This window comes from Fringilla coelebs (genome assembly GCF_963513975.1).
Source record: "Fringilla coelebs genome assembly, chromosome: 32".
Taxonomy (NCBI): domain Eukaryota; kingdom Metazoa; phylum Chordata; class Aves; order Passeriformes; family Fringillidae; genus Fringilla; species Fringilla coelebs.
In genome coordinates, this window is record NC_140058.1 from 143,556 (window position 1) to 169,742 (window position 26,187).

The 26,187-nt window shown below is 59.9% G+C and overlaps 1 protein-coding gene across 7 annotated transcripts; it reads left to right on the forward strand.

Moving 5' to 3' along the window:
• Positions 1-318: 318 nt before the first annotated feature.
• On the forward strand, positions 319-26,187 carry FBF1 (Fas binding factor 1). 7 transcript variants are annotated; one of them, XM_084223952.1, is made up of 24 exons: positions 319-343; positions 450-551; positions 657-684; positions 1,245-1,286; positions 1,427-1,476; positions 2,559-2,745; positions 4,090-4,195; positions 4,299-4,387; positions 5,382-5,472; positions 6,261-7,034; positions 9,145-9,191; positions 11,517-11,554; positions 11,691-12,383; positions 13,106-13,176; positions 14,417-14,499; positions 15,955-16,073; positions 17,452-17,574; positions 18,533-18,706; positions 18,787-18,963; positions 22,014-22,151; positions 23,301-23,382; positions 23,815-23,856; positions 24,853-25,010; positions 25,910-26,187. In XM_084223952.1, the coding sequence occupies exons 2-24, from the start codon at positions 525-527 to the stop codon at positions 25,967-25,969; spliced, it is 3,399 nt and encodes a 1,132-aa protein (XP_084080078.1). In that variant the 5' UTR covers positions 319-343; positions 450-524; the 3' UTR covers positions 25,970-26,187. The 7 variants fall into 7 exon arrangements, 6 of the variants coding, with proteins under 6 accessions (XP_084080078.1, XP_084080073.1, XP_084080074.1 ...); XM_084223947.1 differs by lacking the exon at positions 23,815-23,856 and having other exon boundaries at positions 15,934-16,073; positions 23,301-23,442; positions 24,904-25,010; XM_084223948.1 differs by lacking the exon at positions 23,815-23,856 and having other exon boundaries at positions 23,301-23,442; positions 24,904-25,010.

Here is a 26,187-nt window from a genome sequence, read left to right on the forward strand (position 1 = left end):
GGGGGTACCCGAGGTTGGATCCGGCTGGGAACGCCGAGCTCCCGACAGGGATAAACCCCGCGATACGGAGGAGAATCGCGACAGAGACTCGGAGCAGGCGCTGCCTGGGGCAGCCCCGTCGTCATGGTAACGGCGGCTTTCCAATCAGGCGCGGCGCGGGGCAGCCCGGTCACCATGGCAGCGGGGGGCCTTCCTTAGGGCGGCGCGCGGGCGGCCTCGTTGCTATGGTAACGGTGGGTTTTCAATCAGGCGCCGAGCGGGGCAGCCCCGTTGCTATGGCAGCGGGGGCCTTCCATGAGGACGGCGCGCAATATGGCGGCGCCCATGGAGAGCGCGGGAACGGGTGAGGGTGGCGGGGAAGCCCCGGGCGGGAACGGGAACGGGAACGGGAGAGGGAGCGGGACCGGGAGCGGGAACGGGACCCGAGCGGCGCCTCCCTCTCCCCTCAGGGCCGCGGCCGGGGCCGCGCTGAGCGCGGGGGGCCCGGAGCCGGTACCGGGCAGCGGAGCTGGGACCGCCCGGGAATGGCGGACGGAGCGGGACGGGCCAGGGTGAGTGAGGGGATCCAGGTGTGGGAACCCCTCCTGTCTCACCTTTGCCGTGTGGGGAGATTTCGGTGCTTCCGTTTCTCCCAAGGGAATTTTGTCTCTCCCCAGGCTGCCCGGGCCCGGAGCAGCTCGCCAGGTGAGTGCTCTCACCTGCCCTCACCTGTCCTCACCCCCTCACCTGTCCTTGTGCCCCTCACCTGTCCCTATCTGTCCTCACCTGCTCTCCAGGGCATTTGGGTCCCTGGCAATGCTGGGATGGAGAGGGGAGGGAATGTCCCAGGGCACAGGTGAGATGTGACAGGTGAGGTGTCCCAGGGGACAGGTGAGATGTGACAGGTGAGGTGTCCCAGGGCACAGGCGAGATGTGACAGGTGAGGTGTCCCAGGGGACAGGTGAGATGTGACAGGTGAGGTGTCCCAGGGCACAGGCGAGATGTGACAGGTGAGGTGTCCCAGGAGCTTTTCCCACCTGCCTGGTACAGGGAACCCACCTGGGCTCACCTGAATCCACCTGGGGCTCACCTGGGACTCACCTGGGCTCACCTGGGCTCACTTGGATCCACCTGGGGCCCACCTGGGACTCACCTGGACCCACCTGGGCTCACTTGGATCCACCTGGAACTCACCTAGGCTCACTTGGGCTCACCCAGGCTCACCTGGGCTCACCTGGGACTCACCTGAGTCTGTCCTGTTCCAGATCCCATCGAGGACGTGCTCGGGGAGCTCCTGGGATCCGATGGTAAAGGGGGGGGGGGGTCACCTGTGGGGGGTGGGGGTCACCTGGGAATTACCTGGGGTCACCTGGGGTCACCTGGGGGGATCCCCCTCCCTGTTCCCACCTGTCTCCGTGTCCATCCCTGACCCCTCCCTTGTTTCCAGAGGAGGCCCCGGCTCCGCCCTCCCGAGGTTGCCACACCCCCTTCCCACAGGTGAGCCCCAGGTGAGCCCAGGTGAGTCCCTGGGGTGGGCCCAACCTTGCCCTTCCCCCATCCAGGCCGGGCTGAGCCTCCAGGTGTGCTCACCTGGGAACAAACCCTGCCCCACCCCCTCACCTGGGCTGGGGCTGGGATCAGGATTGAGGGGGGGGGAAATCCCAAAAACGGGAAATTCCCAAAAAAAAAGGGAATCCCCAAACCCAGGAAATTCCCAACGGGAAATGGGAAATTCCCAAAATCCTAAAAAATGGGAAATCCCCAATGGGAAATTGGAAATTCCCAAAAAATGGGAAACTCCAAAAAAAAAAAAAAAGAGGGAAATTCCAAAAAAACAGGAAGTTCCCAGTGGAGGAGGGGAAATTCCCAAAGAACAGGGGAATGGGATTTCCCAAAGAATGGGAAATTCCCAAAGGATGGGAAATTCCCAAAAAACGGGAAACTCCCAGTGGGGAATGGGAAATTCCCAGTGGGAAACAGGAAATTCCCAAGAGGAAATGGAAAATTCCCAGTGGAGAGCGGGAAATTCCCAGAAAATGGGAAATTCCAAAAAAAACCCAGGAAATGGGAGATTCCCAACGGGGGAAACGGGAAATTCCCGAAGAATGGGAAATTCCCAACAGGAAATGGGAAATTCCCAGTGGAGAGCGGGAAATTCCCAGAAAATGGGTAATTCCAAAAAAAAACCAGGAAATGGGAGATTCCCAATGGAGAAAATGGGAAACTCCCAATAGGGGGCAGGAGGGACCCAGTGGGGAATGGGAAATTCCCAAAGAACGGGAAATTCCCAGTGGGGGATGGGAAATTCCCAAAGAACAGGAAATTCCCAGTGGGGAATGGGAAATTCCCAGTGGGGAAAGGGAGATTCCCAAAGAACGGGAAATTCCCAGTGGGAAACAGGAAATTCCCAGTGGGGGAAGGGAAATTCCCAGTGGGGGAAGGGAAATTCCCAGTGGGGGATGGGAAATTCCCTGTGGGGGAAGGGAAATTCCCAAAGAACAGGAAATTCCCAGTGGGGAAGGAGCGAAGGTGAGCGGGGCAGAATTCCCAAAGGATTTGGGGTCCCACCTGGGCTGCAGGTGAGGGCAGGAGCTGCCCCCCCGTCCCAGGAGCTGGATCCCATGGATCCCCTGGATCCCCTGGATCCCCTGGATCGCCGGGATGAGCTGGAGGAGCTGGACGAGCTGGATGCAGAAATCCTGGGAATGCCCAGAGCCGGGCCCAGGCCGGGGAAAGGCGGCGGGAAGGGGCCGGGTCCAAAAAAAGGTACCGGGAATTCCCGTGGGATCAACCCCGATCCCGTGGGATCAACCCCAATCCCGTGGGATCAAACCCCATTGCTGTGGGATCAACCCCAATCCTGTGGGATCACCCCAATCCTGATCAACCCCAATCCCGTGGGATCGACCCCAATCCCGTGGGATCAATCCCTTGGGATCAACCCCAATCCCGTGGGATCAACCCCAATCCTGTGGGATCAAACCCCATTGCTGTGGGATCAAACCCGAATCCCGTGGGATCAAACCCCATTGCTGTGGGATCAACCCCAATCCTATGGGATCAACCCCGATCCCGTGGGATCAAACCCGAATCCCGTGGGATCAATCCCTTGGGATCAACCCCAATCCCGTGGGATCAACCCCAATCCTGTGGGATCAACCCCAATCCTGTGGGATCAGCCCCAATCCCGTGGGATCACCCCAATCCCATGGGATCGACCCCATTGCTGTGGGATCAAACCCCAATCCCATGGGATCAACCCCAATCCTGTGGGATCAACCCCAATCCCGTGGGATCAAACCCGTTGCTGTGGGATCAACTCCAATCCCCTGGGATCAACCCCAATCCCATGGGATTCAAACCCCAATCCTGTGGGATCAACCCCAATCCTGTGGGATCAACCCCAATCCCCTGGGATCAACCCCAGTCCCGTGGGATCAAACCCCATTGCTGTGGGATCAATCGTGTGGGATCAACCCCAATCCTGTGGGATCAAACCCCATTGCTGTGGGATCAACCCCAATCCTTTGGGATCAACCCCAATCCCATGGGATCAACCCCCATTGCTGTGGGATCAAACCCCAATCCTGTGGGATCAACCCCAATCCGCTGGGATCAACCCCAATCCTGTGGGATCAACCCCAATCCTGTGGGATCAACCCCCATTGCTGTGGGATCAACCCCAATCCTATGGGATCAAACCCCAATCCCATGGGATCAATCCCGTGGGATCAACCCCATTCCCGTGGGATGGGGACACAGGGGGCACACTGAGGGACAGGGAGGGGACACGGGGGGGACATGGAGACTGCCAGAAGTGGGGACACCCGGGGATGTCCCAGTGCTGGTGGCACCAGGAGATGTCCCAGAGCTGGTGGCACTCAGGGATGTCCCAGTGTTGGTGGCACCCAGGGATGTCCCAGTGTTGGTGGCACCCAGGGATGTCCCAGAGCTGGTGACACTCAGGGACGTCCCAGTGCTGGTGACACCTGGAGATGTCCCAGTGCTGGTGGCACTCAGGGATGTCCCAGAGCTGGTGGCACCCAGGGATGTCCCAGCGCTGGTGGCACCCAGGGATGTCCCAGATGCCATCAGTGCCATCCCCCCCAGCCCCTCCCCGTGCCGATGTCACCTTTGGGGACGACGTCGATGACCTGATGGATTCCCTGGGACTCGGCAGCGACGGAGCCGGGAGCGCGCCGGGAACGCCGGCGGGGTGAGGGGACAACGGGGACAGGGACGGGGACGGGGGGATCCCGGTGCCACCCCCGTGCCACCATGGTGCCACCCCAGTGCCACCCACCCCTCCCTGTGCCCAGCCAGGGCCTCCGGAAGGGCCGTGCCGGGATCCAGGAGCAGCCGGGAAAGGCGGAATTCCAGAGGGAGCCCAAGGAGCAGGAGCAGCCCGGTGAGCAGGGCGGGGTGGGGATCCACAGGAGGGGCTCCAGAGGGTGAAATCCACTGGGAATTCCAGGCTGGAGCAGCTCAGGTGTTTTCCCAAGGTTTCATCCCACTGGGAATTCCAGGCAGGAGCAGCACAGGTGTTTTCCAGAGGGTGGAATCCACTGGGAATTCCAGGCAGGAACAGCACAGGAGTTTTCCAGAAGGTGAAATCCCACTGGGAATTCCAGGCAGGAGCATCACAGGTGTTTTCCAGAGGGTGAAATCCCACTGGGAATTCCAGGCAGCAGCGGCACAGGTGTTTTCCAGAGGGTCGATCCCACTGGGAATTCCAAGCCAGAGCAGCACAGGAGTTTTCCAGAAGGTGAAATCCCACTGGGAATTCCAGGGAGGAAGAGCACAGGTGTTTTCCAGAGGGTCAATCCCACTGGGAATTCCAGGCAGGAGCAGCACAGGTGTTTTCCAGAGGGTCAAAATCCCAGGCAGGAGCAGCACAGGTGTTTTCCCAAGGTTTCATCCCACTGGGAATTCCAGGCAGGAGCAGCACAGGTGTTTTCCAGAGGGTGAAATCCCACTGGGAATTCCAGGCAGGAGCAGCACAGGTGTTTTCCAGAGGGTGGAATCCCACTGGGAATTCCAGGCAGGAGCAGCACAGGTGTTTTCCAGAGGGTCGATCCCACTGGGAATTCCAAGCCAGAGCAGCACAGGAGTTTTCCAGAAGGTGAAATCCCACTGGGAATTCCAGGCTGGAGCAGCACAGGTGTTTTCCAGAGGGTGGAATCCCACTGGGAATTCCAGGCAGGAGCAGCACAGGTGTTTTCCAGAGGTTTAATCTCCCTGGGAATTCCAGGGAGGAGCAGCACAGGTGTTTTCCAAGGCCAGTCCCATTAGGAATTTCGGGAATTCCGTGAATTGTTTGGGAATTTTTGGGGAATTTTTTGGGATTTTTTTGGGATTTTTTTGGGAATCTTTTTGGAATTTGGTGTCCCGTCGTTCCGCAGGGCCGGGCGGGGCCCGGGTGGAGCCGGGATTTCCTTTCGGATCCTACGAGCCCTCGGTGGCCTCGGGGACCGGGCGGAGACGGGGACGGAGGTACCGGGGACGGGGGGATGTCCCCACCTGGCTGTGTCCCCAGTGTCCCCCAGTGTCCCCAGTGTCCCCAATCCCCCCAGTGTCCCTAATGTCCCCAGTGTCCCCTGCCCAGTCCCCATTGTCCCCAATGCCCCTGGTGTGCTCATTGTCCCCCATATCCCCATTGTCCCCAAAGTCCCCTGCCCAGTCCCTAATGTCCCCAGTGTCCCCAATGTCCTCAATGTCCCCCATATCCCCATTGTCCCCAAAGCCCCCTGCCCAGTCCCTATTGTCCCCAGTGTCCCCCATATCCCCATTGTCCCCCAGTGTCTCCATTGTCCCTAAATCCCCCAGTGTCCCCAATGCCCCTGGTGTGCCCAGTGTCCCCAATGTCCCCATTGTCCCCAGTACCTCCACTGTCCCCAGCGTCCCCATTGTCCCCAATTCCCCAGTGTCCCCAATGTCCCCATTGTCCCCATTGTCCCCATTGTCCCCAGTGTCCCCAATGTCCCCATTGTTCCCATTGTCCCTAATGCCCCTTTTGTCCCCAACACCCCCTTTGTTCCCCATTGTCCCCAGCGTCCCCAATGTCCCCAATGTCCCCAGTGTCCCCAGTGCCCCGTTGTGCTCAGTGTCCCCAGTGTCCCCAATGTCCCCAGTGTCCCAGTGCCCCATTGTGCTCCTTGTCCCCAGTGTCCCCAGTGTCCCCAATGTCCCCAGTGTCCCAGTGCCCTGTTGTGCTCATTGTCCCCAGTGCCCCCAGTGTCCCCAGTGCCCCCCAGTGTCCCCAGTGTCCCTCTCCCCCACAGGTGTTCGGCTGGGAGCAGCTCCCGACGTCCCTCCGGGGCCGCCTGGCTGGGGCTGAAGGACGAGGATTTCCTGGGGCTGGGGGACGAGGATCCCCTGGGACTGGGACAGAAGGACAAGGATCACCCAGGACTGGGACAGAAGGACAAGGATTTCCTGGGACTGGGACAGAAGGACAAGGATCACCCAGGACTGGGACAGAAGGACAAGGATCACCCAGGACTGGGACAGAAGGACAAGGATCCCCTGGGATTGGGACAGAAGGACAAGGATTTCCTGGGACTGGGACAGAAGGACAAGGATTCCCCAGGATCGAAGGACAAGGATTTCTTTGGATTGGGACAGAAGGACAAGGATTTCCTGGAACTGGGATCTAAGGACAAGGATTTCCTGGGATTGGGATCAAAGGACAAGGATCCCCCAGGATTGGGATTGAAGGACAAGGATTTCCCGGGACTGAAGGACAAGGATTTCCCAGGATTGGGATCGAAGGACAAGGATTTCCCGGGACTGAAGGACAAGGATTTCCTGGGATCAAAGGACAAGGATTTCCCGGGATTGAAAGACAAGGATTTTCTTGGATTGGGACAGAAGGACAAGGATTTCCTGGGACTGGGATCGAAGGACAAGGATTTCCCAGGATTGGGATCAAAGGACAAGGATTTCCCAGGATCAGGACCGAAGCCCGAGGACCCCCCGTGCCCCGGTGCCCCCGGATCCCCGGTGCTGCGGGAGCGGCCCCGCCCTGGCCCCGCCCTGGCCCCGGAGCCCGGCAGGTAAAGGGAACCCCCGGGAGATCTCCGGGATCGGGGTTCCCGGCCTGGCTGTCCTCCAGGTGTGCCAGGTGACACCCCTGTCCCAGGTGTCCTCCAGGTGTCCCAGGTGCCACCCCTGTCCCAGGTGTCCTCCAGGTGTGCCAGGGAATATCCCAAGGGACATCCCCATCCCAGGTGTCCCAGGTGCCACCCCTGTCCCAGGTGTCCTCCAGGTGTGCCAGGAAATGTCCCAAGGGACATCCCCATCCCAGGTGTCCTCCAGGTGTCCCAGGTGGCACCCCTGTCCCAGGTGTCCCAGGTGACACCCCTGTCCCAGGTGTCCCAGGGGATGTGACCATGCCAAGGTCCCCTCCAGGTGTGCCCAGGTGGCATCCTTGTCCCAGGGTCCCCTCCAGGTGTCCCTGGGGGTGTCCCTGCTCCACAGTTCCCCCCACCTGAGCTCCTCCCTGGCCGAGGCTCCCCTGGCTCAGCTCACCTGGGAGGGCTCAGGTGTCACCTGGGAGGGCTCAGGTGAGCAGTGTGGGGGGAGGGCACCTCGGGGTGGAGGTTTGGGGTGTCCCCGTTCCCTCCGAGTCCCAAAGGTGGCATCCCTGACACTGGGCAGGTGGGGTGGGACAGGTGACACAACACAGGTGACATGACACGGGTGGCGCAGGTGATGCAGGTAACACAGCACAGGTGGCACAGGTGACATGGCACGGTTGGTACAGGTGACAGGGGTGACACGGCACAGGTAGCACAGGTGACACAGGTGACAGGTAGCACAGCTGACGCAGCACAGGTGGTACAGGTGGCACAAGTGACGGAGGTGACACAAGTGACCCAGGTGGCACAGCTGACCCAGGTGGCACAGGTGACACAGGTGGCACAGGTTACATGGCACAGGTGACACAGCTGACCCAGGTGGCACAGGTGACACAAGTGCACAGGTGACAGAGGTGGCACATGTGGTGCAGGTGACATGGCACAGGTGACACAGGTAACCCAGGTGGCACAGGTGACAGAGTGGCACATGTGGTGCAGGTGACATGGCACAGGTGACCCAGGTGGCACAGGTGGCAGAGGTGGCACATGTGGTGCAGGTGACATGGCACAGGTGGCACAGGTGACCCAGGTGGCACAGGTGGCACAGGTGGCACAGGTGTCCCAGGTGGCAGAGGTGGCACATGTGGTGCAGGTGACATGGCACAGGTGTCCCAGGTGTCCCAGGTGGCACAGGTGACACAGCTGGCCCAGGTGGCACAGGTGACCCAGGTGGCACAGGTGACCCAGGTGGTGCAGGTGACATGGCACAGGTGACCCAGGTGACAGAGGTGGCACAGGTGACCCAGGTGCCCCAGGTGGCACAGGTGACCCAGGTGGCGCAGGTGACCTAGGTGGCCCAGGTGACACAAGTGGCAGAGGTGACACAGGTGGTGCAGGTGACGTGGCACAGGTGACCCAGGTGGCACAGGTGACAGAGGTGGCACAGCTGACCCAGGTGCCCCAGGTGGCACAGGTGTCCCAGGTGTCACAGGTGACCCAGGTGGCACAGGTGGCACAGGTGGCACAGGTGTCCCAGGTGGCAGAGGTGGCACATGTGGTGCAGGTGACATGGCACAGGTGTCCCAGGTGTCCCAGGTGGCACAGGTGACACAGCTGGCCCAGGTGGCACAGGTGACCCAGGTGGCACAGGTGACCCAGGTGGTGCAGGTGACATGGCACAGGTGACCCAGGTGACAGAGGTGGCACAGGTGACCCAGGTGCCCCAGGTGGCACAGGTGACCCAGGTGGCGCAGGTGACCTAGGTGGCCCAGGTGACACAAGTGGCAGAGGTGACACAGGTGGTGCAGGTGACGTGGCACAGGTGACCCAGGTGGCACAGGTGACAGAGGTGGCACAGCTGACCCAGGTGCCCCAGGTGGCACAGGTGTCCCAGGTGTCACAGGTGACCCAGGTGGCACAGGTGGCACAGGTGGCACATGTGGTGCAGGTGACATGGCACAGGTGACCCAGGTGGCACAAGTGTCCCAGGTGTCCCAGGTGTCCCAGGTGTCCCAGGTGGCAGAGGCCAGGCCGGGCTGGGCCGTCCCTGCCCCCCTGACTCTCCCCTGGGATTTGTCCCCCCCAGGCTGGAGCCCCCCCTCAGGACACGGCCCCGCGGGCAGGTGGCAGCAGGTGAGGCTCTGTCACCCCCAGGTGTCCTCGCAGGTCACCTGGCCTGGGCAGGGGACACCTGGGGACCCTGGGCCCTCCTCTGGAACGGGGGAGCTGTGCCAGGGAATAATGGGATCGTGGGATAAAACAGGATTGTGGGATTGTGGGATGATGGGGTAAGGAGATCCTGGGATAGTGGGATAGTGGGGTCATGGGGTAAGAGGATGATGGGATGGTGGGATAGTGGGATGGTGGGATAGTGGGATAATGGGATGGGATCATGGGATGATGGGATGGTGGGATAGTGGGATAATGGGATAATGGGATAACAGGATAATGGGATGATGGGATAATGGGATGGGATCATGGGATGATAGGATAAGGAGATCCTGGGATAGTGGGATATTGGGGTCATGGGGTAAGAGGATGATGGGATGGTGGGATAATGGGATGATGGGATAATGGGATATTGGGGTCATGGGGTAACAGGGTAATGGGATGATGGGATAGTGGGATGGTGGGATAGTGGGATAATGGGATGGGATCATGGGATAATAGGATAGCGGTATAATGGGATATTGGGGTCATGGGATAACAGGATAATGGGATGATGGGATAGTGGGATAATGGGATAATGGGATATTTGGGTCATGGGATAACAGGATAATGGGATAGTGGGATAATGGGATGATGGGATAGTGGGATTGTGGGATAATGGGATGATGGGATGGGATCATGGGATGATGGGATAGGATCATGGGATAATGGGATAACAGGATAATGGGATATTGGGGTCATGGGATAACAGGGTAATGGGATGATGGGATAGTGGGATTGTGGGATAATGGGATAATGGGATGGGATCATGGGATGATGGGATAAGGGGATCCTGGGATAGTGGGATATTGGGGTCATGGGGTAAGAGGATGATGGGATGGTGGGATAGTGGGATTGTGGGATAGTGGGATAATGGGATGGGATCATGGGATGATGGGATAGCGGGATAATGGGATAATGGGATATTGGGGTCATGGGGTAACAGGGTAATGGGATGATGGGATAGTGGGATTGTGGGATAATGGGATAATGGGATGGGATCATGGGATGATGGGATAGGATCATGGGATAATGGGATAACAGGATAATGGGATAATGGGATATTGGGGTCATGGGATAACAGGATAATGGGATGATGGGATAGTGGGATGGGATAGTGGGATTGTGGGATAATGGCAGGATGGGATCACGGGATCATGGGATCATGGGATGGGATCATGGGATAACGGGATCATGGGATAACGGGATCATGGGATAACCGGATGGGATAATAGGATAACGGGATAACAGGATAATGGGATGGAAAATTGGGATAACAGGATAATGGAATGGGATAATGTGATATCGGGATAACAGGATGGGATAACGGGATAACAGGATAATGGGATGGAAAATTGGGATAACAGGATAATAGAATGGGATAATGTGATATCGGGATAACAGGATGGGATAATGGGATAACAGGATGGGATAGGATACATAGGATTGGAGGGATTGGATGGGATGGGATGGGATACATGGGATGGGGCAGGATGGGGTGGGATAGGATCCATGGGCTGGGATGATGGGATCCATGGGCTGGGATGATGGGATCCATGGGCTGGGATGATGGGATCCATGGGCTGGGATGATGGGATCCATGGGATGGGATGATGGGATCCATGGGATGGGATGGGATCCATGGGATGGGATTATGGGATCCATGGGCTGGGATGGGATCCATGGGCTGAGATGGGATCCATGGGATGGGAGGATGGGATCCATGGGCTGGGATGGGATCCATGGGCTGGGATCCATGGGCTGGGATGATGGGATCCATGGGCTGGGATCCGTGGGCTGGGATGATGGGATCCATGGGCTGGGATGATGGGATCCATGGGCTGGGATGATGGGATCCATGGGCTGGGATCCATGGGCTGGGATGATGGGATCCATGGGCTGGGATCCATGGGCTGGGATGATGGGATCCATGGGCTGGGATCCATGGGCTGGGATGATGTCATCCATGGGCTGGGATCCATGGGCTGGGATCCATGGGCTGGGATGGGATCCATGGGCTGGGATGATGTCATCCATGGGATGGGCTGGGATCCATGGGATGGGATGATGGGATCCATGGGCTGGGATGGGATCCATGGGATGGGATGATGGGATCCATGGGCTGGGATGATGGGATCCATGGGCTGGGATGATGGGATCCATGGGCTGGGATGATGGGATCCATGGGATGGGACAGTTCCATTCCTTCCTTGTGCCCCAGTGATGGATTTGTCCCGTTTTCCACCCCAGCCGTGCAGGAGGTGCCGGGTCCTGCTGCCTCTGCTCAGGTGGGTGCTGGGGCAGGAGCAGGGAGGATCCCTGGGGATCCCTGGGGATCCTGGGGGCTGGGCCTGGATCAGCATTCCCAGGAGAGGGGAGCTGCCCTTCCCAGGCCTCTCCTGGAGCACCCCTGTGTCCCCACAGGAGGATCTGGTGTGGGATCCAGCCCCATCCCGCCCGGAGAATCCCCGAGCTCTCCCATCCTGGCTCTTCCCGGAGCATCCCGCAGCTTTCCCAGCCTGGAGACGCCAGGAGGGCTCTGGAGCTCTCCCATCCCAGCTCCACCAGGAGAATCTGGGATCTCTCCCATCCCGGCCCCACCAGGAGGATCTGGGATCTCTCCCATCCCAGCAGCGCCAGGAGAATCTGGGATCTCTCCCATCCCAGCAGCACCAGGAGGGTCCTGGAGCTCTCCCATCCCAGCTCCACCAGGAGAATCTGGGATCTCTCCCATCCCGGCCCCACCAGGAGGCTCTGGGATCTCTCCCATCCCGGCCCCACCAGGAGGATCTGGGACCTCTCCCATCCCAGCCCCACCAGGATCTGGGAGCTCTCCCATCCCGGCCCCACCAGGATCTGGGATCTCTCCCATCCCAGCCCCACCAGGATCTGGGATCTCTCCCATCCCAGCCCCACCAGGATCTGGGATCTCTCCCATCCCGGCCCCACCAGGATCTGGGATCTCTCCCATCCCGGCCCCACCAGGATCTGGGATCTCTCCCATCCCGGCCCCACCAGGATTCCCAGACTCTCCAATCCCACCCGTGCCAGGACCATCCCGGCTGTGGGATCGCCCTGCGCACCCTCCACGCCCGGCTGGAGGAGCTGGAGAACCAGGTGGGGCTGGGGGTGTCACCTGGGGGCGTCACCTGGGGGGTCACCTGGGGGCGTCACCTGGGGGTCACCTGGGGGTGTCACCTGGGAGGTCACCTGGGGAGTCACCTGAGGGTGTCACCTGGGGGGGTCGCCTGGGGATGTCACCTGTGGGGGTCACTTGGGAGGTCATCTGGGGGTGTCACCTGTGGGGGTCACCTGGGGTGTCACTTGGTGGTGTTACCTGTGGGGGGTCACCTGGGGGGGTCACCTGAGGGTGTCACTTGGGGATGTCACCTGTGGGGGTCACCTGTGGGGGTCACCTGGGGGGTCACCTGGGGGTGTCACGTGCAGGTGTTACCTGTGGGGTCACCTGGGGGGGGTCACTTGGGGGGGTCACCTGGGGGTGTTACCTGTGGGGGTCACCTGGGGGTGTCACCTGGGGGTGTCACCTGGGGATGTCACCTGGGGGGTCACCTGAGGGTGTCACCTCTGGGTGTTACCTCGGGATGTCACCTGAGGGTGTCACCTGTGGGGGTCACCTCGGAGGTCACCTGAGGGTGTCACCTCTGGGTGTCACCTGTGGGTGTCACCTGTGGGTGTCACCTGTGGGGGTCACCTGGGGGTGTTACCTGTGGGGGTCACCTGTGGGAGTCACCTGGGGGCACGGCCGCATGGGGAACCAGAGGTGGCCGCGGGAGCCCCGTCCCCAGGGTGGCACCTGGAGCCCGTCCTGCTCCCGCCAGGTGCGGACGCTGGAGCTGGAGCGGGCAGGGTGGGGACCGGCCCGGCAGGACCTCCCGGAGAGCTGCCACAGGTAACGGGGTCTCACCTGTGCTGCCAGTTCCCTGCTCCTTCCCTGGATCACCCTGGGGCACAGGATCACCCCAGACCCCTGCATCACCCCAGAATCACCCTGGATCACCCCAGATCCCAGGATCACCCCAGGTCCCTGCATCACCCCAGAATCACCCTGGATCACCCCAGATCCCAGGATCACCCCAGATCCCTGAATCACCCCAGAATCACCCTGGATCACCCCAGATCCCAGGATCACCCCAGGTCCCTGCATCACCCCAGACACCAGGAACGCCCCAGAATCACTCTGGATCACCCCAGAATCACCCTGGATCATCCCAGGGCACAGGATCACCCCAGGGCACAGGATCACCCTGGATCACCCCAGATCCCAGGATCACCCCAGATCCCTGCATCACCCCAGGTCCCTGAATCATCCCAGATTCCAGGATCACCCCAGAATCACCCTGGATCACCCCAGATCCAGGATCACCCCAGACCCCTGGATCATTCCAGACCCCAGGACCACCCCAGACCCCTGGATCACCTCGGATCCCTGCATCACCTCAGACCCCAGGATCATCCCCAGACCCCTGGATCATTCCAGACCCCAGGATCACCCCAGGTCCCTGGATCACCTCAGACCCCAGGAACACCCCATATCCAGGATCACCCCAGATCCCTGGATCACCCCAGACCCCAGGAACACTCCAGACCCCAGGATCACCCCAGGTCCCTGAATCATCCCTGATCCCAGGATCACCCCAGAATCACCCCAGATCCCAGGAACATCCCAGATACAGGATCACCCCAGATCCCAGGATCACCCCAGGTCCCTGAATCATCCCTGATCCCAGGATCACCCGGGATCCCTGGATCACTCCAGATCCCTGGATCACCTCAGACCCCAGGAACACCCCAGAATCACCCTGGATCATCCCAGAGCGCAGGATCACCTCAGACTCCAGGATCACCCCAGATTCAGGATCGCCCCAGGTCCCTGGATCACCTCAGACCCCAGGATCACCTCAGACCCCAGGACCACCCCAGATCCTAGGATCACCCCAGGTCCCTGAATCATCCCAGATCCCAGGATCACCCCAGAATCACCCCAGACCCCTGGATCATTCCAGACCCCAGGACCACCCCAGACCCCAGGAACACCCCAGACTCCAGGAACACCCCAGATCCCAGGACCACCCCAGATCCCTGAATCATCCCAGATCCCAGGATCACCCCAGATCCCTGGATCTCCCCAGACCCCAGGATCACCCCAGACTCCAGGAACACCCGAGATCCCAGGACCACCCCAGATCCCAGGAGCAGGACGAGCAGCTCACAGGTAAACTCCCTCTGGGTGCACCATTCCAGTGGGATCCTCTGCTCCATCCCAAGGGCTCAGAGCCGATCCCACGGAATCCAGACGGTCCCAGGACAAATCCTGGCATCCAGAAGGATCCCTGGGCAGGGGCTCTGCTGGTCCAGGTGGAAAGTGGCGCTCGAACAGGGGCTCAGCTCCCCAGGAAACAGGAAAAGTTCACGGATTCACTGAATTCATGGAATTCACAGATTTCACAGAATTCACAGTGTTTGCAGAATTCATGGAATTCACAGAATTCACAGAATTCACGGAGTTTGCAGAATTCATGGAATTCACAGAATTCGCAGAATTTGCAGAATTCACTGAGTTTGCAGAATTCACAGTGTTTGCAGGATTCATGGAATTTGCAGAATTCATGGAATTCACAGAATTCATGGAATTCACAGAATTTGCAGAATTTGCAGAATTCACGGAGTTTGCAGAATTCGTGGAATTCACAGAATTTGCAGAATTCACGGAGTTTGCAGAATTCGTGGAATTCACAGAATTGGCGGAATTCCCGGAGTTTGCAGAATTCACAGTGTTTGCAGGATTCATGGAATTCACAGAATTCGCAGAGTTTGCAGAATTCACAGTGTTTGCAGAATTCATGGAATTCGCTGAATTTGCAGAACTCAGAGAGTTTGCAGAATTCACAGTGTTTGCAGAATTCATGGAATTCGCTGAATTCGCAGAATTTGCAGAATTCAGAGAGTTTGCAGAATTCGCAGTGTTTGCAGAATTCATGGAATTCACAGAATTCGCAGAATTTGCAGAATTCACGGAGTTTGCAGAATTCACAGTGTTTGCAGGATTTATGGAATTCACAGATTTCACAGAATTCACAGTGTTTGCAGAATTCATGGAATTTGCAGAACTCTCAGAATTCACGGAAGTCACCGAATTAGCTGAATTTGTAGAATTCACGGGATTCTCAGAATTCACGGAATTCACAGAATTCACAGAATCCAAGTTGTCCCTGGCGAGCCAGAGTCTGGGAGGCTGGCAAAATCCTGATCCAGATCCCACAGTGGGGTCTCCCTGTCGTGGGATGGGATGGGATGGAGCAGGAACACGGGGTTTTTTCCCTATGGGATTTCCCTGCCCTGAGATGGGATGGAGCAGGAACATGGGGTTTTTTCCCCTGTGGGATCTCCCTGTCCTGGTATGGGATGGGATGGGATGGGATGAGCAGGAACACAGGGTTTTTTTCCCCTGTGGGATTTCCCTGTCCTGGAATGGGATGGGATGGGATGGTTTGGAGCAGGAACACGGGGTTTTTTCCCTGTGGGATCTCCCTGTCCTGGGATAGGATAGGATGGGATGGGATGGGATGGGATGGGATGGGATGGAGCAGAACCACAGGGTTTTTTTTCCCCTGTGGGATCTCCCTTTGGATGGATGTGGATCCCACAGGGTGCCCCGTGCCCCTGGCAGCGCTCCAGGCCAGGCTGTGCCGGCAGCAGCAGGACGCGGAGCGGGAGCAGAGCCGGCTCCAGGAGGCCGTGGCTGACTTGGAGACCAGGCTGGGGGAGCGGGAGCAGCTCCTGGAGCAGGTGAGGCCCTGTCCCGGAGCTTTGGCCCTGTCCTGAAGCTGTGCCCGTGGCCATGGCTGTGTCCCTGCCCATATCTGTCTCTCTGCCTGTGTCTGTGTCCCTGTCTGTGCCTGGCTGGAGGAGCTTCCTCCTGGGATCCCCTCCTGGAGCTGTGTCCATGTCCATGTCCATGTTCATGTCCATGTCCCTGCCTGTGTCCCTGTCCTGTGCCTGTGTCCATCCCTGCCTGTGTCTGTGTCCCATGTCCTTGCCCGTGTCCCTGTCTCTATCCGTGTCCCCTGCCCATGTCCCTGTCCCATGTCCCCCTGTCCCTGTCTGTGTCCCACGTCCCTGTCCCTGTCCTTCTGTCCCTGTATCCTGTCCCCATCTCTGTCCCTATCCCTGTCCCTCTGTCCCTTTCTCCTGTCCCTGCCACCATTTATGTCCATGTCACATGTCCATGTCCCATGGACCCTGTCCCTATCCCTTGTCCCTGTCCCTGTGCCCTATCCCCTGTCCCTGTCCCTGTGCCCTATCCCCTGTCCCTGTCCCCTGTCCCTGTGCCTGTGCCCTACCCCTGTCCCCTGTCCCTATCCCCTCTCCCTGCCTGTGTCCTATCCCTGTCCCTATCCCCTGTCCCTGTCCCTGTCCCCACCCTATGCCTGTCCCCACCCTGTTCCTGTGCCCTATCCCCTGTCCCCTGTCCCTGTCCCTGTGCCCTATCCCCTGTCCCCTGTCCCTATCCCCTCTCCCTGCCTGTGTCCTATCCCTGTCCCTATCCCTTGTCCATGTCCCTGTCCCTGTCCTCTATCCCATGTCCCTATTCCCTGTCCCCACCCTATCTCTGCTTGTGTCCCATGTCCTTGTCCCTGTCCCATGTCCTCACCCTGTCCCTATCCCCTGTCCCTGTCTCTATCCCCATGTCCCTATCCCATGTCCTTGTCCCTGTCCCAGTCCCTGTCTCTATCCCCATGTACCTGTCCCATGTCCCTGTCCCTGTCCCTGTCCCTGTCCCCGTCCTCATCCCCATCCCTGTCCCTCTCCCCGTCTCCATTCCTGTCCCTGTCCCCATCCCTGTCGCCTCTTCCTGTCCCCGTCCCTGTCCCTATCCCCTGTCCCTCTATCTGTCCCCATCCCCGTCCCTGTCCCTGTCCCCATCCCTGCCCCTGTGGCCTCTTCCTGTCCCCATCCCCATCCCTGTCCCTCTCCTTGTCCCTGCCCCTAAATCTGTCCCTGTCCCTATATCTGTCCCTGTCCCCATCCCCGTCCCCTCTCCTCGTCCCTGTCCCTGTCCCTATCTCTGTCCCTGTCCCTATATCTGTCCCTGTCCCCATCCCCTCTCCCCATCCCTCTCCCCGTCCCCGTCCCCGTCCCGGTCCCATCTCCCGGTGCTCCCCAGGAGCGCCGCCGCGCCACTGCCGAGCGCTGCCGGGCGGATTCTCTGCGGGAGGCGCTGGAGGAGCAGCGGCGGCTCTCGGCACAGCTGCTGGCCATGGAGAGGGCGGCGCTGGACGAGGCCAAGGTGAGCGGGGACACGGCCCCGGGGGAGCCCCAGGTGAGCCCAGGTGAGCCCCAAGCAGGGAGGGGCTGCAGCTTCCCCAGGGAACTGGGGGGGAATGCCGGGGTGGGGGTCTGGACCTGCTCCAGGAGGGACTGGGATGGGGAGGGGGCTCAGAACCAGCCAGGACTGCGAAAGGGGTCAGGACCAGCCAGGATGGGAACTGGAAGGGGCTCAGGACCAGCCAGGATGGGAACTGGAAGGGGCTCAGGACCAGCCAGGATGGAAACTGGAAGGGGCTCAGGACCAGCCAGGATGGGAACTGAAAGGGGCTCAGAACCAGCCAGGACTGCGAAAGGGGTCAGGACCAGCCAGGAGGGGAGTGGAAGGGGCTCAGAACCAGCCAGGACTGCGAAAGGGGTCAGGACCAGCCAGGATGGGAACTGGAAGGGGCTCAGGACCAGCCAGGATGGAAGCCAGGACTGGTAAAAGGGCTCAGAACCAGCAGGGTGGGAACTGGAAGGGACTTGAAACCATCTGGGCAGGGGTGGGACTGGGAAAAAGTCTCAGAGCCAGCCAGGATGGGAGTGGGACTGGGAAAGGGGCTCAGAACCAGCCAGGATGGGAGTGGGACTGGGAAAGGGGTTCAGAACCAGCCAGGTGGGAGCAGGGCTGGGGAAGGGGCTCGGGACAGGCCAGGTGGGAGCAGGGCTGGGAAAAGAGCTCGGGACAGCCAGGTGGGAGCAGGGCTGGGGGCTGGAAGGGGTCAGGACAGCCAGGTGGGAGCAGGGCTGGGAAAGGGGCTTAGAGCCAGCCAGGTGGGGGCTGGAAGGGGTCAGGACAGCCAGGTCGAGCCCGCTGGGTGCCCACACGGGGCCGGAGCTCCCCGGCTGGAAGCAACCTCTGGAATTCGCCTCTGGGAGCGGCAGGGCCGTGCTGTGGGAGGGCAGACCCTCGCCTGGAGCTGTCCCCGGGCCCGCAGGGCGTGTGGCTGGAGGAGCAGCGGGCGGAGCTGCGGGAGCTCTCCGAGGAGCGGCGGCGGCTGGCGGCCGCCTGGGCCGAGTTCCACTCGCGGGAGCGGCTGAGCCGGGAGAGGGAGGAGCAGGACAAGGAGCGCGCCCTGGGCGTGGACTCGGCGCTGAGGAGCCTGGCCAAGGTCCCCGATGGGCGCCCGGGGTCCCAAACCACCTCCCTCTGCTCCAAAGGACCGGACGGGTGACGCTCGCTGTCCCCCAGGATCAGGCGGAGCTGAAGTTCCGGGGCCGGGAGCTGAGATCCAAGGAGGAGCAGCTGGCCAGGGAGAGGGAGGAGCTGGAGGAGGCCTGGCGGGAGCTGAGGCTGGAGAAGGAGAAGGTTCTGCGGGCTGAGCAGCGCCTGCAGGAGCGGGAGGAGGAGATCCGTGACCTGGCCGAGGTAAGGGGAACGTCCAGGCTGGAATGGCCAGCTGGGAGCAGAGCTGGGGCTCCACATCCCCCTGAGCTGGGGCTCCTCATCCTCCTGAGCTGGGGCTCCTCATCCCCTGAGCTGGGGCTCCACATCCCCCTGAGCTGGGGCTCCACATCCCCCTGAGCTGGGGCTCCACATCCCCCTGAGCTGGGGCTCCACATCCCCCTGAGCTGGGGCTCCTCATCCTCCTGAGCTGGGGCTCCACATCCCCCTGAGCTGGGGCTCCACATCCTCCTGAGCTGGGGCTCCTCATCCTCCTGAGCTGGGGCTCCTCATCCCTTGGGAACTGGGGCTCCATTTCCCCCAGTGTGGGGCTCCACATCCCCTAGGAGCTGGGGCTCCTCATCCTCCTGAGCTGGGGCTCCACATCCCCCAGAGCCATGCCTGGGTCCCGTTCCCTGTCCCAGTGCTATTCCGCCATCCCAGTGCCATCCCAGTCCTGGTGCTGTTCCTTGTCCCGGTGCCGTTCCCTGTCCCGGTTCCGTTCCCTGTCCCAGTCCCATTCCCCCATCCCAGTCCCATTCCCCCATCCTAGTCCTGTTCCCTGTCCTGTTGCCATTTCCCCGTCCTGGTCCCGTTCCCTCTCCCACTGCTGTTCCCACTCCTGTTCCCCATCCTGTTCCTGTTTCCCGTTCCCCATTCCCCATTCCCGATCCCATTCCCAGTCCTGTTCCCCGTTCCCTGTCCCCGTCCCGTTCCTGTTCCTGTTCCCGTTCCTGTTCCTGTTCCCGTTCCCAATCTCATTCCCATTCCCATCCCCTTTTCCCATTCCTGTTCCTGATCCCATTCCCGTTCCCACCCCTGTTCCCCGTTCCCATTCTTGTTCCTGATCCTATTCCTGTTCCCATTCCCATGTCTGTTCCCATTCCCATCCCTGTTCCCCATTCCCTATTCCTGTTCCCATCCCCATTCCCCATCCCATTCCCTGATCATGTTCCCATCCCTGTTCCCCATTCCCTATTCCTGTTCCCATCCCCGTTCCCCAATCATGTTCCCGATCCCATTCCCCGTTCCCATTCCCATCTCCATTGCCATTCCCCATTCCCCATCCCCATCTCCGTTCCCCATCCTCATTCCCCATCCTACTCCCCATTCCCCATTCTGTTCCCAATCCTGTTCCCTGTCCCATTGCCATTCCCATTGCCATTCCTGTTCACGATCCCCTTCCTGTTCCCCGTCCCATTCCCTATCTCTGTTCCCCATCCCATTCCCATCCCCACTGCCATTCCCTGTTCCCCATTCCATTCCCCATCCCCCATCCCTCTCCCCATTCCCCATCCCCATTCCCCATTCCCCATCCTCATTCCCCATCCCTGTTCCCCATCCCATTCCCCTTCCCATTCCTGTTCCCCATCTCCATTCCCTCTTCCTATCCCCGTTCCCCATTCCCTGTTCCCCATTCCCCATCCTGTTCCCATCCCCATTCCCGTTCCCCATCCTCATTCCCCACCCCCATTCCCCATTCCCCATTCCCCATCCTGTTCCCATCCCCATCCCCATTCCTTGTTCCCCATCCCCATTCCCGTTCCCATCCCTGTTCCCCGTTCCCCATCCCCATTCCCATTCCCATCCCTGTTCCCCATTCCCCATCCTCATTCCCCACTCCCATCCCCGTTCCCTGTTCCCCATCCCCATTCCCCATCCGCGTTCCCATCCCTGTTCCCCATTCCCCATCCCTGTTCCCCATCCCCATCCCCATCCCCGTTCCCATTCCCATTCCTGTTCCCCATTCGTTCCCCATCCCCGTTCCCCATCCCCATTCCCTGTTCCCGTTCCCCGTTCCCATTCCTGTTCCCCATTCCCCATTCCCCGTTCCCCATTCCCCGTCCCCGTTCCCGTTCCCCATTCCCCATCCCCGTTCCCCATCCCCGTTCCCCACTCCCGTTCCCGTTCCCCATCCCCATTCCGCATCCCTGTTCCCTGTTCCCCATCCTCATTCCCCATCCTCATTCCCATTCCCCATCCCCGTTCCCCATCCCCATTCCCCATCCCCATTCCCCGTTCCCATCCCTGTTCCCCATTCCCCATCCTCATTCCCCACCCCCATTCCCGTTCCCCATCCCCATTCCCCATTCCCCGTTCCTGTTCCCCATTCCCCATTCCCATTCCCCATTCCCCATCCCCGTTCCCCATCCCCATCCCCGTTCCCCATCCCCATTCCCGTTCCCATTCCCATTCCCATTCCCCGTTCCCATTCCCCATTCCCGTCCCCATCCCCATCCCCGTTCCCACCCGTTCCCGTTCCCCATTCCCATCTCCGTTCCCCATTCCCCACCCCCATTCCCCGTCCCCGTCCCCATTCCCATCCCCGTTCCCATTCCCATTCCTGTTCCCCGTTCCCCATCCCCGTTCCCATTCCCCGTTCCTGTTCCCCATTCCCCATTCCCGTTCCCCATTCCCCATTGCCGTTTCCCATCCCCATTTCCGTTCCCATTCCCATTCCTGTTCCCCATTCCCCATTCCCATTCCCATTCCCATTCCCCATTCCCCGTTCCCACCCCCATTCCCCATTCCCCGTTCCCATCCCCATTCCCCATTCCCGTCCCCATTCCCCATTCCCCATTCCCGTCCCCATTCCCCATTCCCCGTTCCCCATTCCCCATTGCCGTTTCCCATCCCCATTTCCGTTCCCATTCCCATTCCTGTTCCCCATTCCCCATTCCCATTCCCATTCCCATTCCCCATTCCCCGTTCCCACCCCCATTCCCCATTCCCCGTTCCCATCCCCATTCCCCGTTCCCATCCCCATTCCCCATTCCCGTCCCCATTCCCCATTCCCCATTCCCCATTCCCCATTCCCGTCCCCATTCCCCGTTCCCCATTCCCCATTCCCCGTTCCCATTCCCCACCCCCATTCCCCATTCCCCGTTTCCCATTCCCCGTTCCCCGTTCCCATTCCCCATTCCCCACCCCCATTCCCATTCCCCATTCCCCATTCCCCGTTCCCATTCCCATTCCCCTTCCCCATTCCCATTCCCCATTCCCGTTCCCGTTCCCGTCCCCGGTGCGGCCGGCAGCGCTCGGCGCAGCAGCAGCAGGAGGGGCAGCGGGCGCTGCGGGAGGCGCGCCGGGTGCAGCAGGAGCGGCGGCAGCGGCTGCAGGAGCTGCAGGAGCAGCAGGAGCGGCTGCGGCTGCAGGAGCAGCGCCTGACCCAGGCGAGTCCCCCTTCCTTCCTGGGAAATCACCCCAGAAAATCCCCCTCCCAGAAAATCCCCTTCCCAGAAAATCCCCCTTCCCAGAAAATCCCCCCTTCCCAGAAAATCCCCCTTCCTGGGAAATCACCCCAAAAAAAATCCCCCTTCCCAGAAAATCCCCCTTCCTGGGAAATCCCCTTCCCAGAAAATCCCCTTCCCAGAAAATCCCCTTCCCCGGGAAATCCCCTTCCCCGGGAAATCCCCTTCCCAGAAAATCCCCCCTCCCAGAAAATCCCCTTCCCAGAAAATCCCCCTTCCTGGGAAATCACCCCAAAAAAATCCCCCTTCCCAGAAAATCCCCCTTCCCAGAAAACTCCCCTCCCCAGAAAAATCCCACTTCCCAGAAAATCCCCCTTCCTGGGAAATCACCCCAAAAAATCCCCCTCCTCAAAAAATCCCCTTCCCAGAAAATCCCCCTTCCTGGGAAATCCCCTTCCCAGAAAATCCCCTTCCCAGAAAATCCCCCTTCCTGGGAAATCACCCCAAAAAAATCCCCCTTCCCAGAAAATCCCCCTTCCTGGGAAATCACCCCAAAAAATCCCCCTCCCCAAAAAATCCCCACCCCCAGAAAATCCCCTTCCCAGAAAATCCCCCTCCCAAAAAATCCCCTCTCCCTAGAAAATTCCCCTCCCAAAAATTCCCCTCCCCAGAAAATCCCTCTTCCTTAATTCCCACCTTTCCCATTCTCACATTTCCCATCTTTCCCACATTTCCAATTCCCACCATTCCCACATTTCCATTCCCACCTTTCCCATTCCCACATTTTCATTCCTACATTTCCATTCCCACATTTCCCATTTCCATTCCCACATTTTCATTCCCACCTTTCCCATTCCCACATTTCCATTCCCATTCCCACATTTCCATTCCCACATTCCCACATTTTCATTCCCATTCCCACATTTCCATTCGCAATTCCCACATTCCCACATTCCCATTCCCACATTTCCCATTCCCACATTCCCACATTCCCACTCCCACATTCCCACATTCCCATTCCCACATTCCCACATTCCCATTCCCACATTCCCACATTCCCACATTCCCACATTCCCATTCCCACATTCCCATTCCCACATTCCCACCTTTCCCACCGTTCCCGTTGTTCAGGGCCGGCGGAGCCTGGAGCGGCAGCGGGAGCAGCTCCGGGAGCTGCAGGAGGAGCTGGGCCCCGCCCTGGGGACAGGGACAACGCTGGGGACACTGCCAGGGACACTGCCAGGGACAGGGACACCGCTGGGGACACCTCTGGGTATGGGGACACTGCTGGGGACAGGGACATTGCTGGGGACAGGGACACTGCCGGGGACAGGGACACTGCTGGGGACAGGGACACCTCTAGGTATGGGGACACTGCTGGGGACAGGGACACTGCTGGGGACACCTCTGGGTATGGGGACACTGCTGGGGACAGGGACACCTCTAGGTATGGGGACACTGCAGGGGACAGGGACACTGCTGGGGACACCTCTGGGTATGGGGACACTGCTGGGGACAGGGACACCTCTAGGTATGGGGACACTGCTGGGGACAGGGACACCTCTAGGTATGGGGACACTGCAGGGGACAGGGACACCTCTAGGTATGGGGACACTGCTGGGGACAGGGACACTGCTGGGGACAGGGACACTGCCAGGGACAGGGACACTGCTGGGGACACCTCTGGGTATGGGGACACTGCCAGGGACAGGGACACTGCTGGGGACAGGGACACTGCCGGGGACAGGGACACCTCTGGGTATGGGGACACTGCTGGGGATAGGGACACTGCTGGGTATGGGGACACCTCTAGGTATGGGGACACTGCTGGGGACAGGGACACTGCCGGGGACACCTCTGGGTATGGGGACACTGCCAGGGACAGGGACACTGCCGGGGACACCTCTGGGTATGGGGACACTGCCAGGGACAGGGACACTGCTGGGGACACCTCTGGGTATGGGGACACTGCTGGGGACAGGGACACTGCTGGGGATGGGGACAGTGCTGGGGACACTGCTGGGTATGGGGACACTGCTGGGGACAGGGACAGTGCTGGGGACACCTCTAGGTATGGGGACATTGCTGGGGACAGGGACACTGCTGGGGACACATGCCTGGGGGTCAAACACACACCTGGGAGGGGGGGGTCACACACACCTGGAGCTCAGGTCACACACACACCTGGGGGTGTCACACACACCTGGGGCTCAGGTCACACACACACCTGGGGGTGTCACACACACCTGGAGCTCAGGTCACACACACACCTGGGGGTGTCACACACACCTGGAGCTCAGGTCACACACACACCTGGGGGTGTCACACACACCTGGGGCTCAGGTCACACACACACCTGGGGGTGTCACACACACACCTGGGGGTGTCACACACACCTGGGGCTCAGGTCACACACACACCTGGGGCTCAGGTCACACACACACCTGGGGGTGTCACACACATACCTGGGTGTCACACCCACACTCCGCTGTCCCCTCCTGCAGGGGCTCCGGTGGCTCCCGGGCTCCTGCCAGCTCTGGGGACAGCGGGGACAGGGACACTCTGCTGTCCCCTCCTGCAGGGGCTCCTGGGCTCCTGCCAGCCTTGGGGACGCTCCTTGGGGACAGGGACACTCTGCTGTCCCCTCCTGCAGGGGCTCCGGTGGCTCCTGGGCTCCTGCCAGCCTTGGGGACACTCCTTGGGGACAGGGACACTCTGCTGTCCCCTCCTGCAGGGGCTCCTGGGCTCCTGCCAGCCTTGGGGACGCTCCTTGGGGACAGCGGGGACAGCGCGGCCGCGCTCTACGGACACGTCCTGCTGCTGAAACACCGCGCCAGGATGGTGGGGACGGGAGTGGGATGGGACTGGGGGGACTGGGAATGGGGGAGGGGGGTTGGGATTGTCTGGGAAAGGGTTGGGATTGTGGGGAAAGGTTTGGGATTGTCTGGGAAAGGTTTGGGATTGTGGGAAAGGTTTGGGATTGTGGGGAAAGGATTTGGGATTGTGGGGAAAGGGTTTGGGATTGTCTGGGAAAGGGTTTGGGATTGTCTGGGAAAGGGGTTGGGATTGTCTGGGCAAGGATTTGGTGTTGTGGGGAAAGGATTTGGGATTGTGGGGAAAGGGTTTGGGGTTGTGGGAAAGGGTTTGGGATTGTGGGGAAAGGGGTTTGGAACTGGCCAGGGGGAGGTGGAAAGGGATTGGGAATGGAAAGGGGGAAACTGGGAATGGGATTTGGACTGTGGGGAAAGGGTTTGGGATTGGCATGGGGGAAAGGGATTGGGAATTGAAAGGGAGGAGTGGGAAGGGTTTAGGACTGGCCAGGGGCGGCAGGAGGGGGTTTGGGAAGGGAAAGGGAGAAAGGGAAAGGGATTGGGAATGGTCAGGTGGGAACTGGGCTGGGAAAGGGTTTGGGGCTGGGGGAAAGGGTTTGGGATTGTGGGGAAAGGGTTTGGGATGGGGGGAAAGGGTTTGGGATAGGGGGAAAGGGTTTGGGATTGTCTGGGCAAGGGTTTGGGGTTGTGGGGAAAGGGTTTAGGGTTGTGGGAAAGGATTTGGGATTGTGGGGCAAGGGTTTGGGATCGTCTGGGAAAATATTTGGGATTGTGGGAAAAGAGTTTGGGATTGACCAGGGGGAACTGGAGAGGGTTTGGGACCAGCCAGGGGGAGCTGGGCTGGGCAAGGGGCTCAGAACCTTCTGGAAGGGGCTCCTGGGTGGGCTCAGGCTGTGCCCCCTCCCCCAGGACCACGATTTCCTGGAGAGCGAGCGGCTGTTCCTGGAGAGCCTGAAAAAAGGGCCCTGAGCCCGGGGAGATGGAGCTGTGGGACGGTCAAAATAAAAATATGGAAAGTGTTCCCTTGGAAAATATTCCCTCGGAAAATATTCCCTTGGAAAATATTCCCTTGGAAAATATTCCCTTGGAAAATATTCCCTCCTGGAACCCTCCCTGTTTACAGGCAGAAAAACGGATTTTTGTAAAAATAGAAATAAATTCTCTTATGGAAACCATCCACCGTTTGC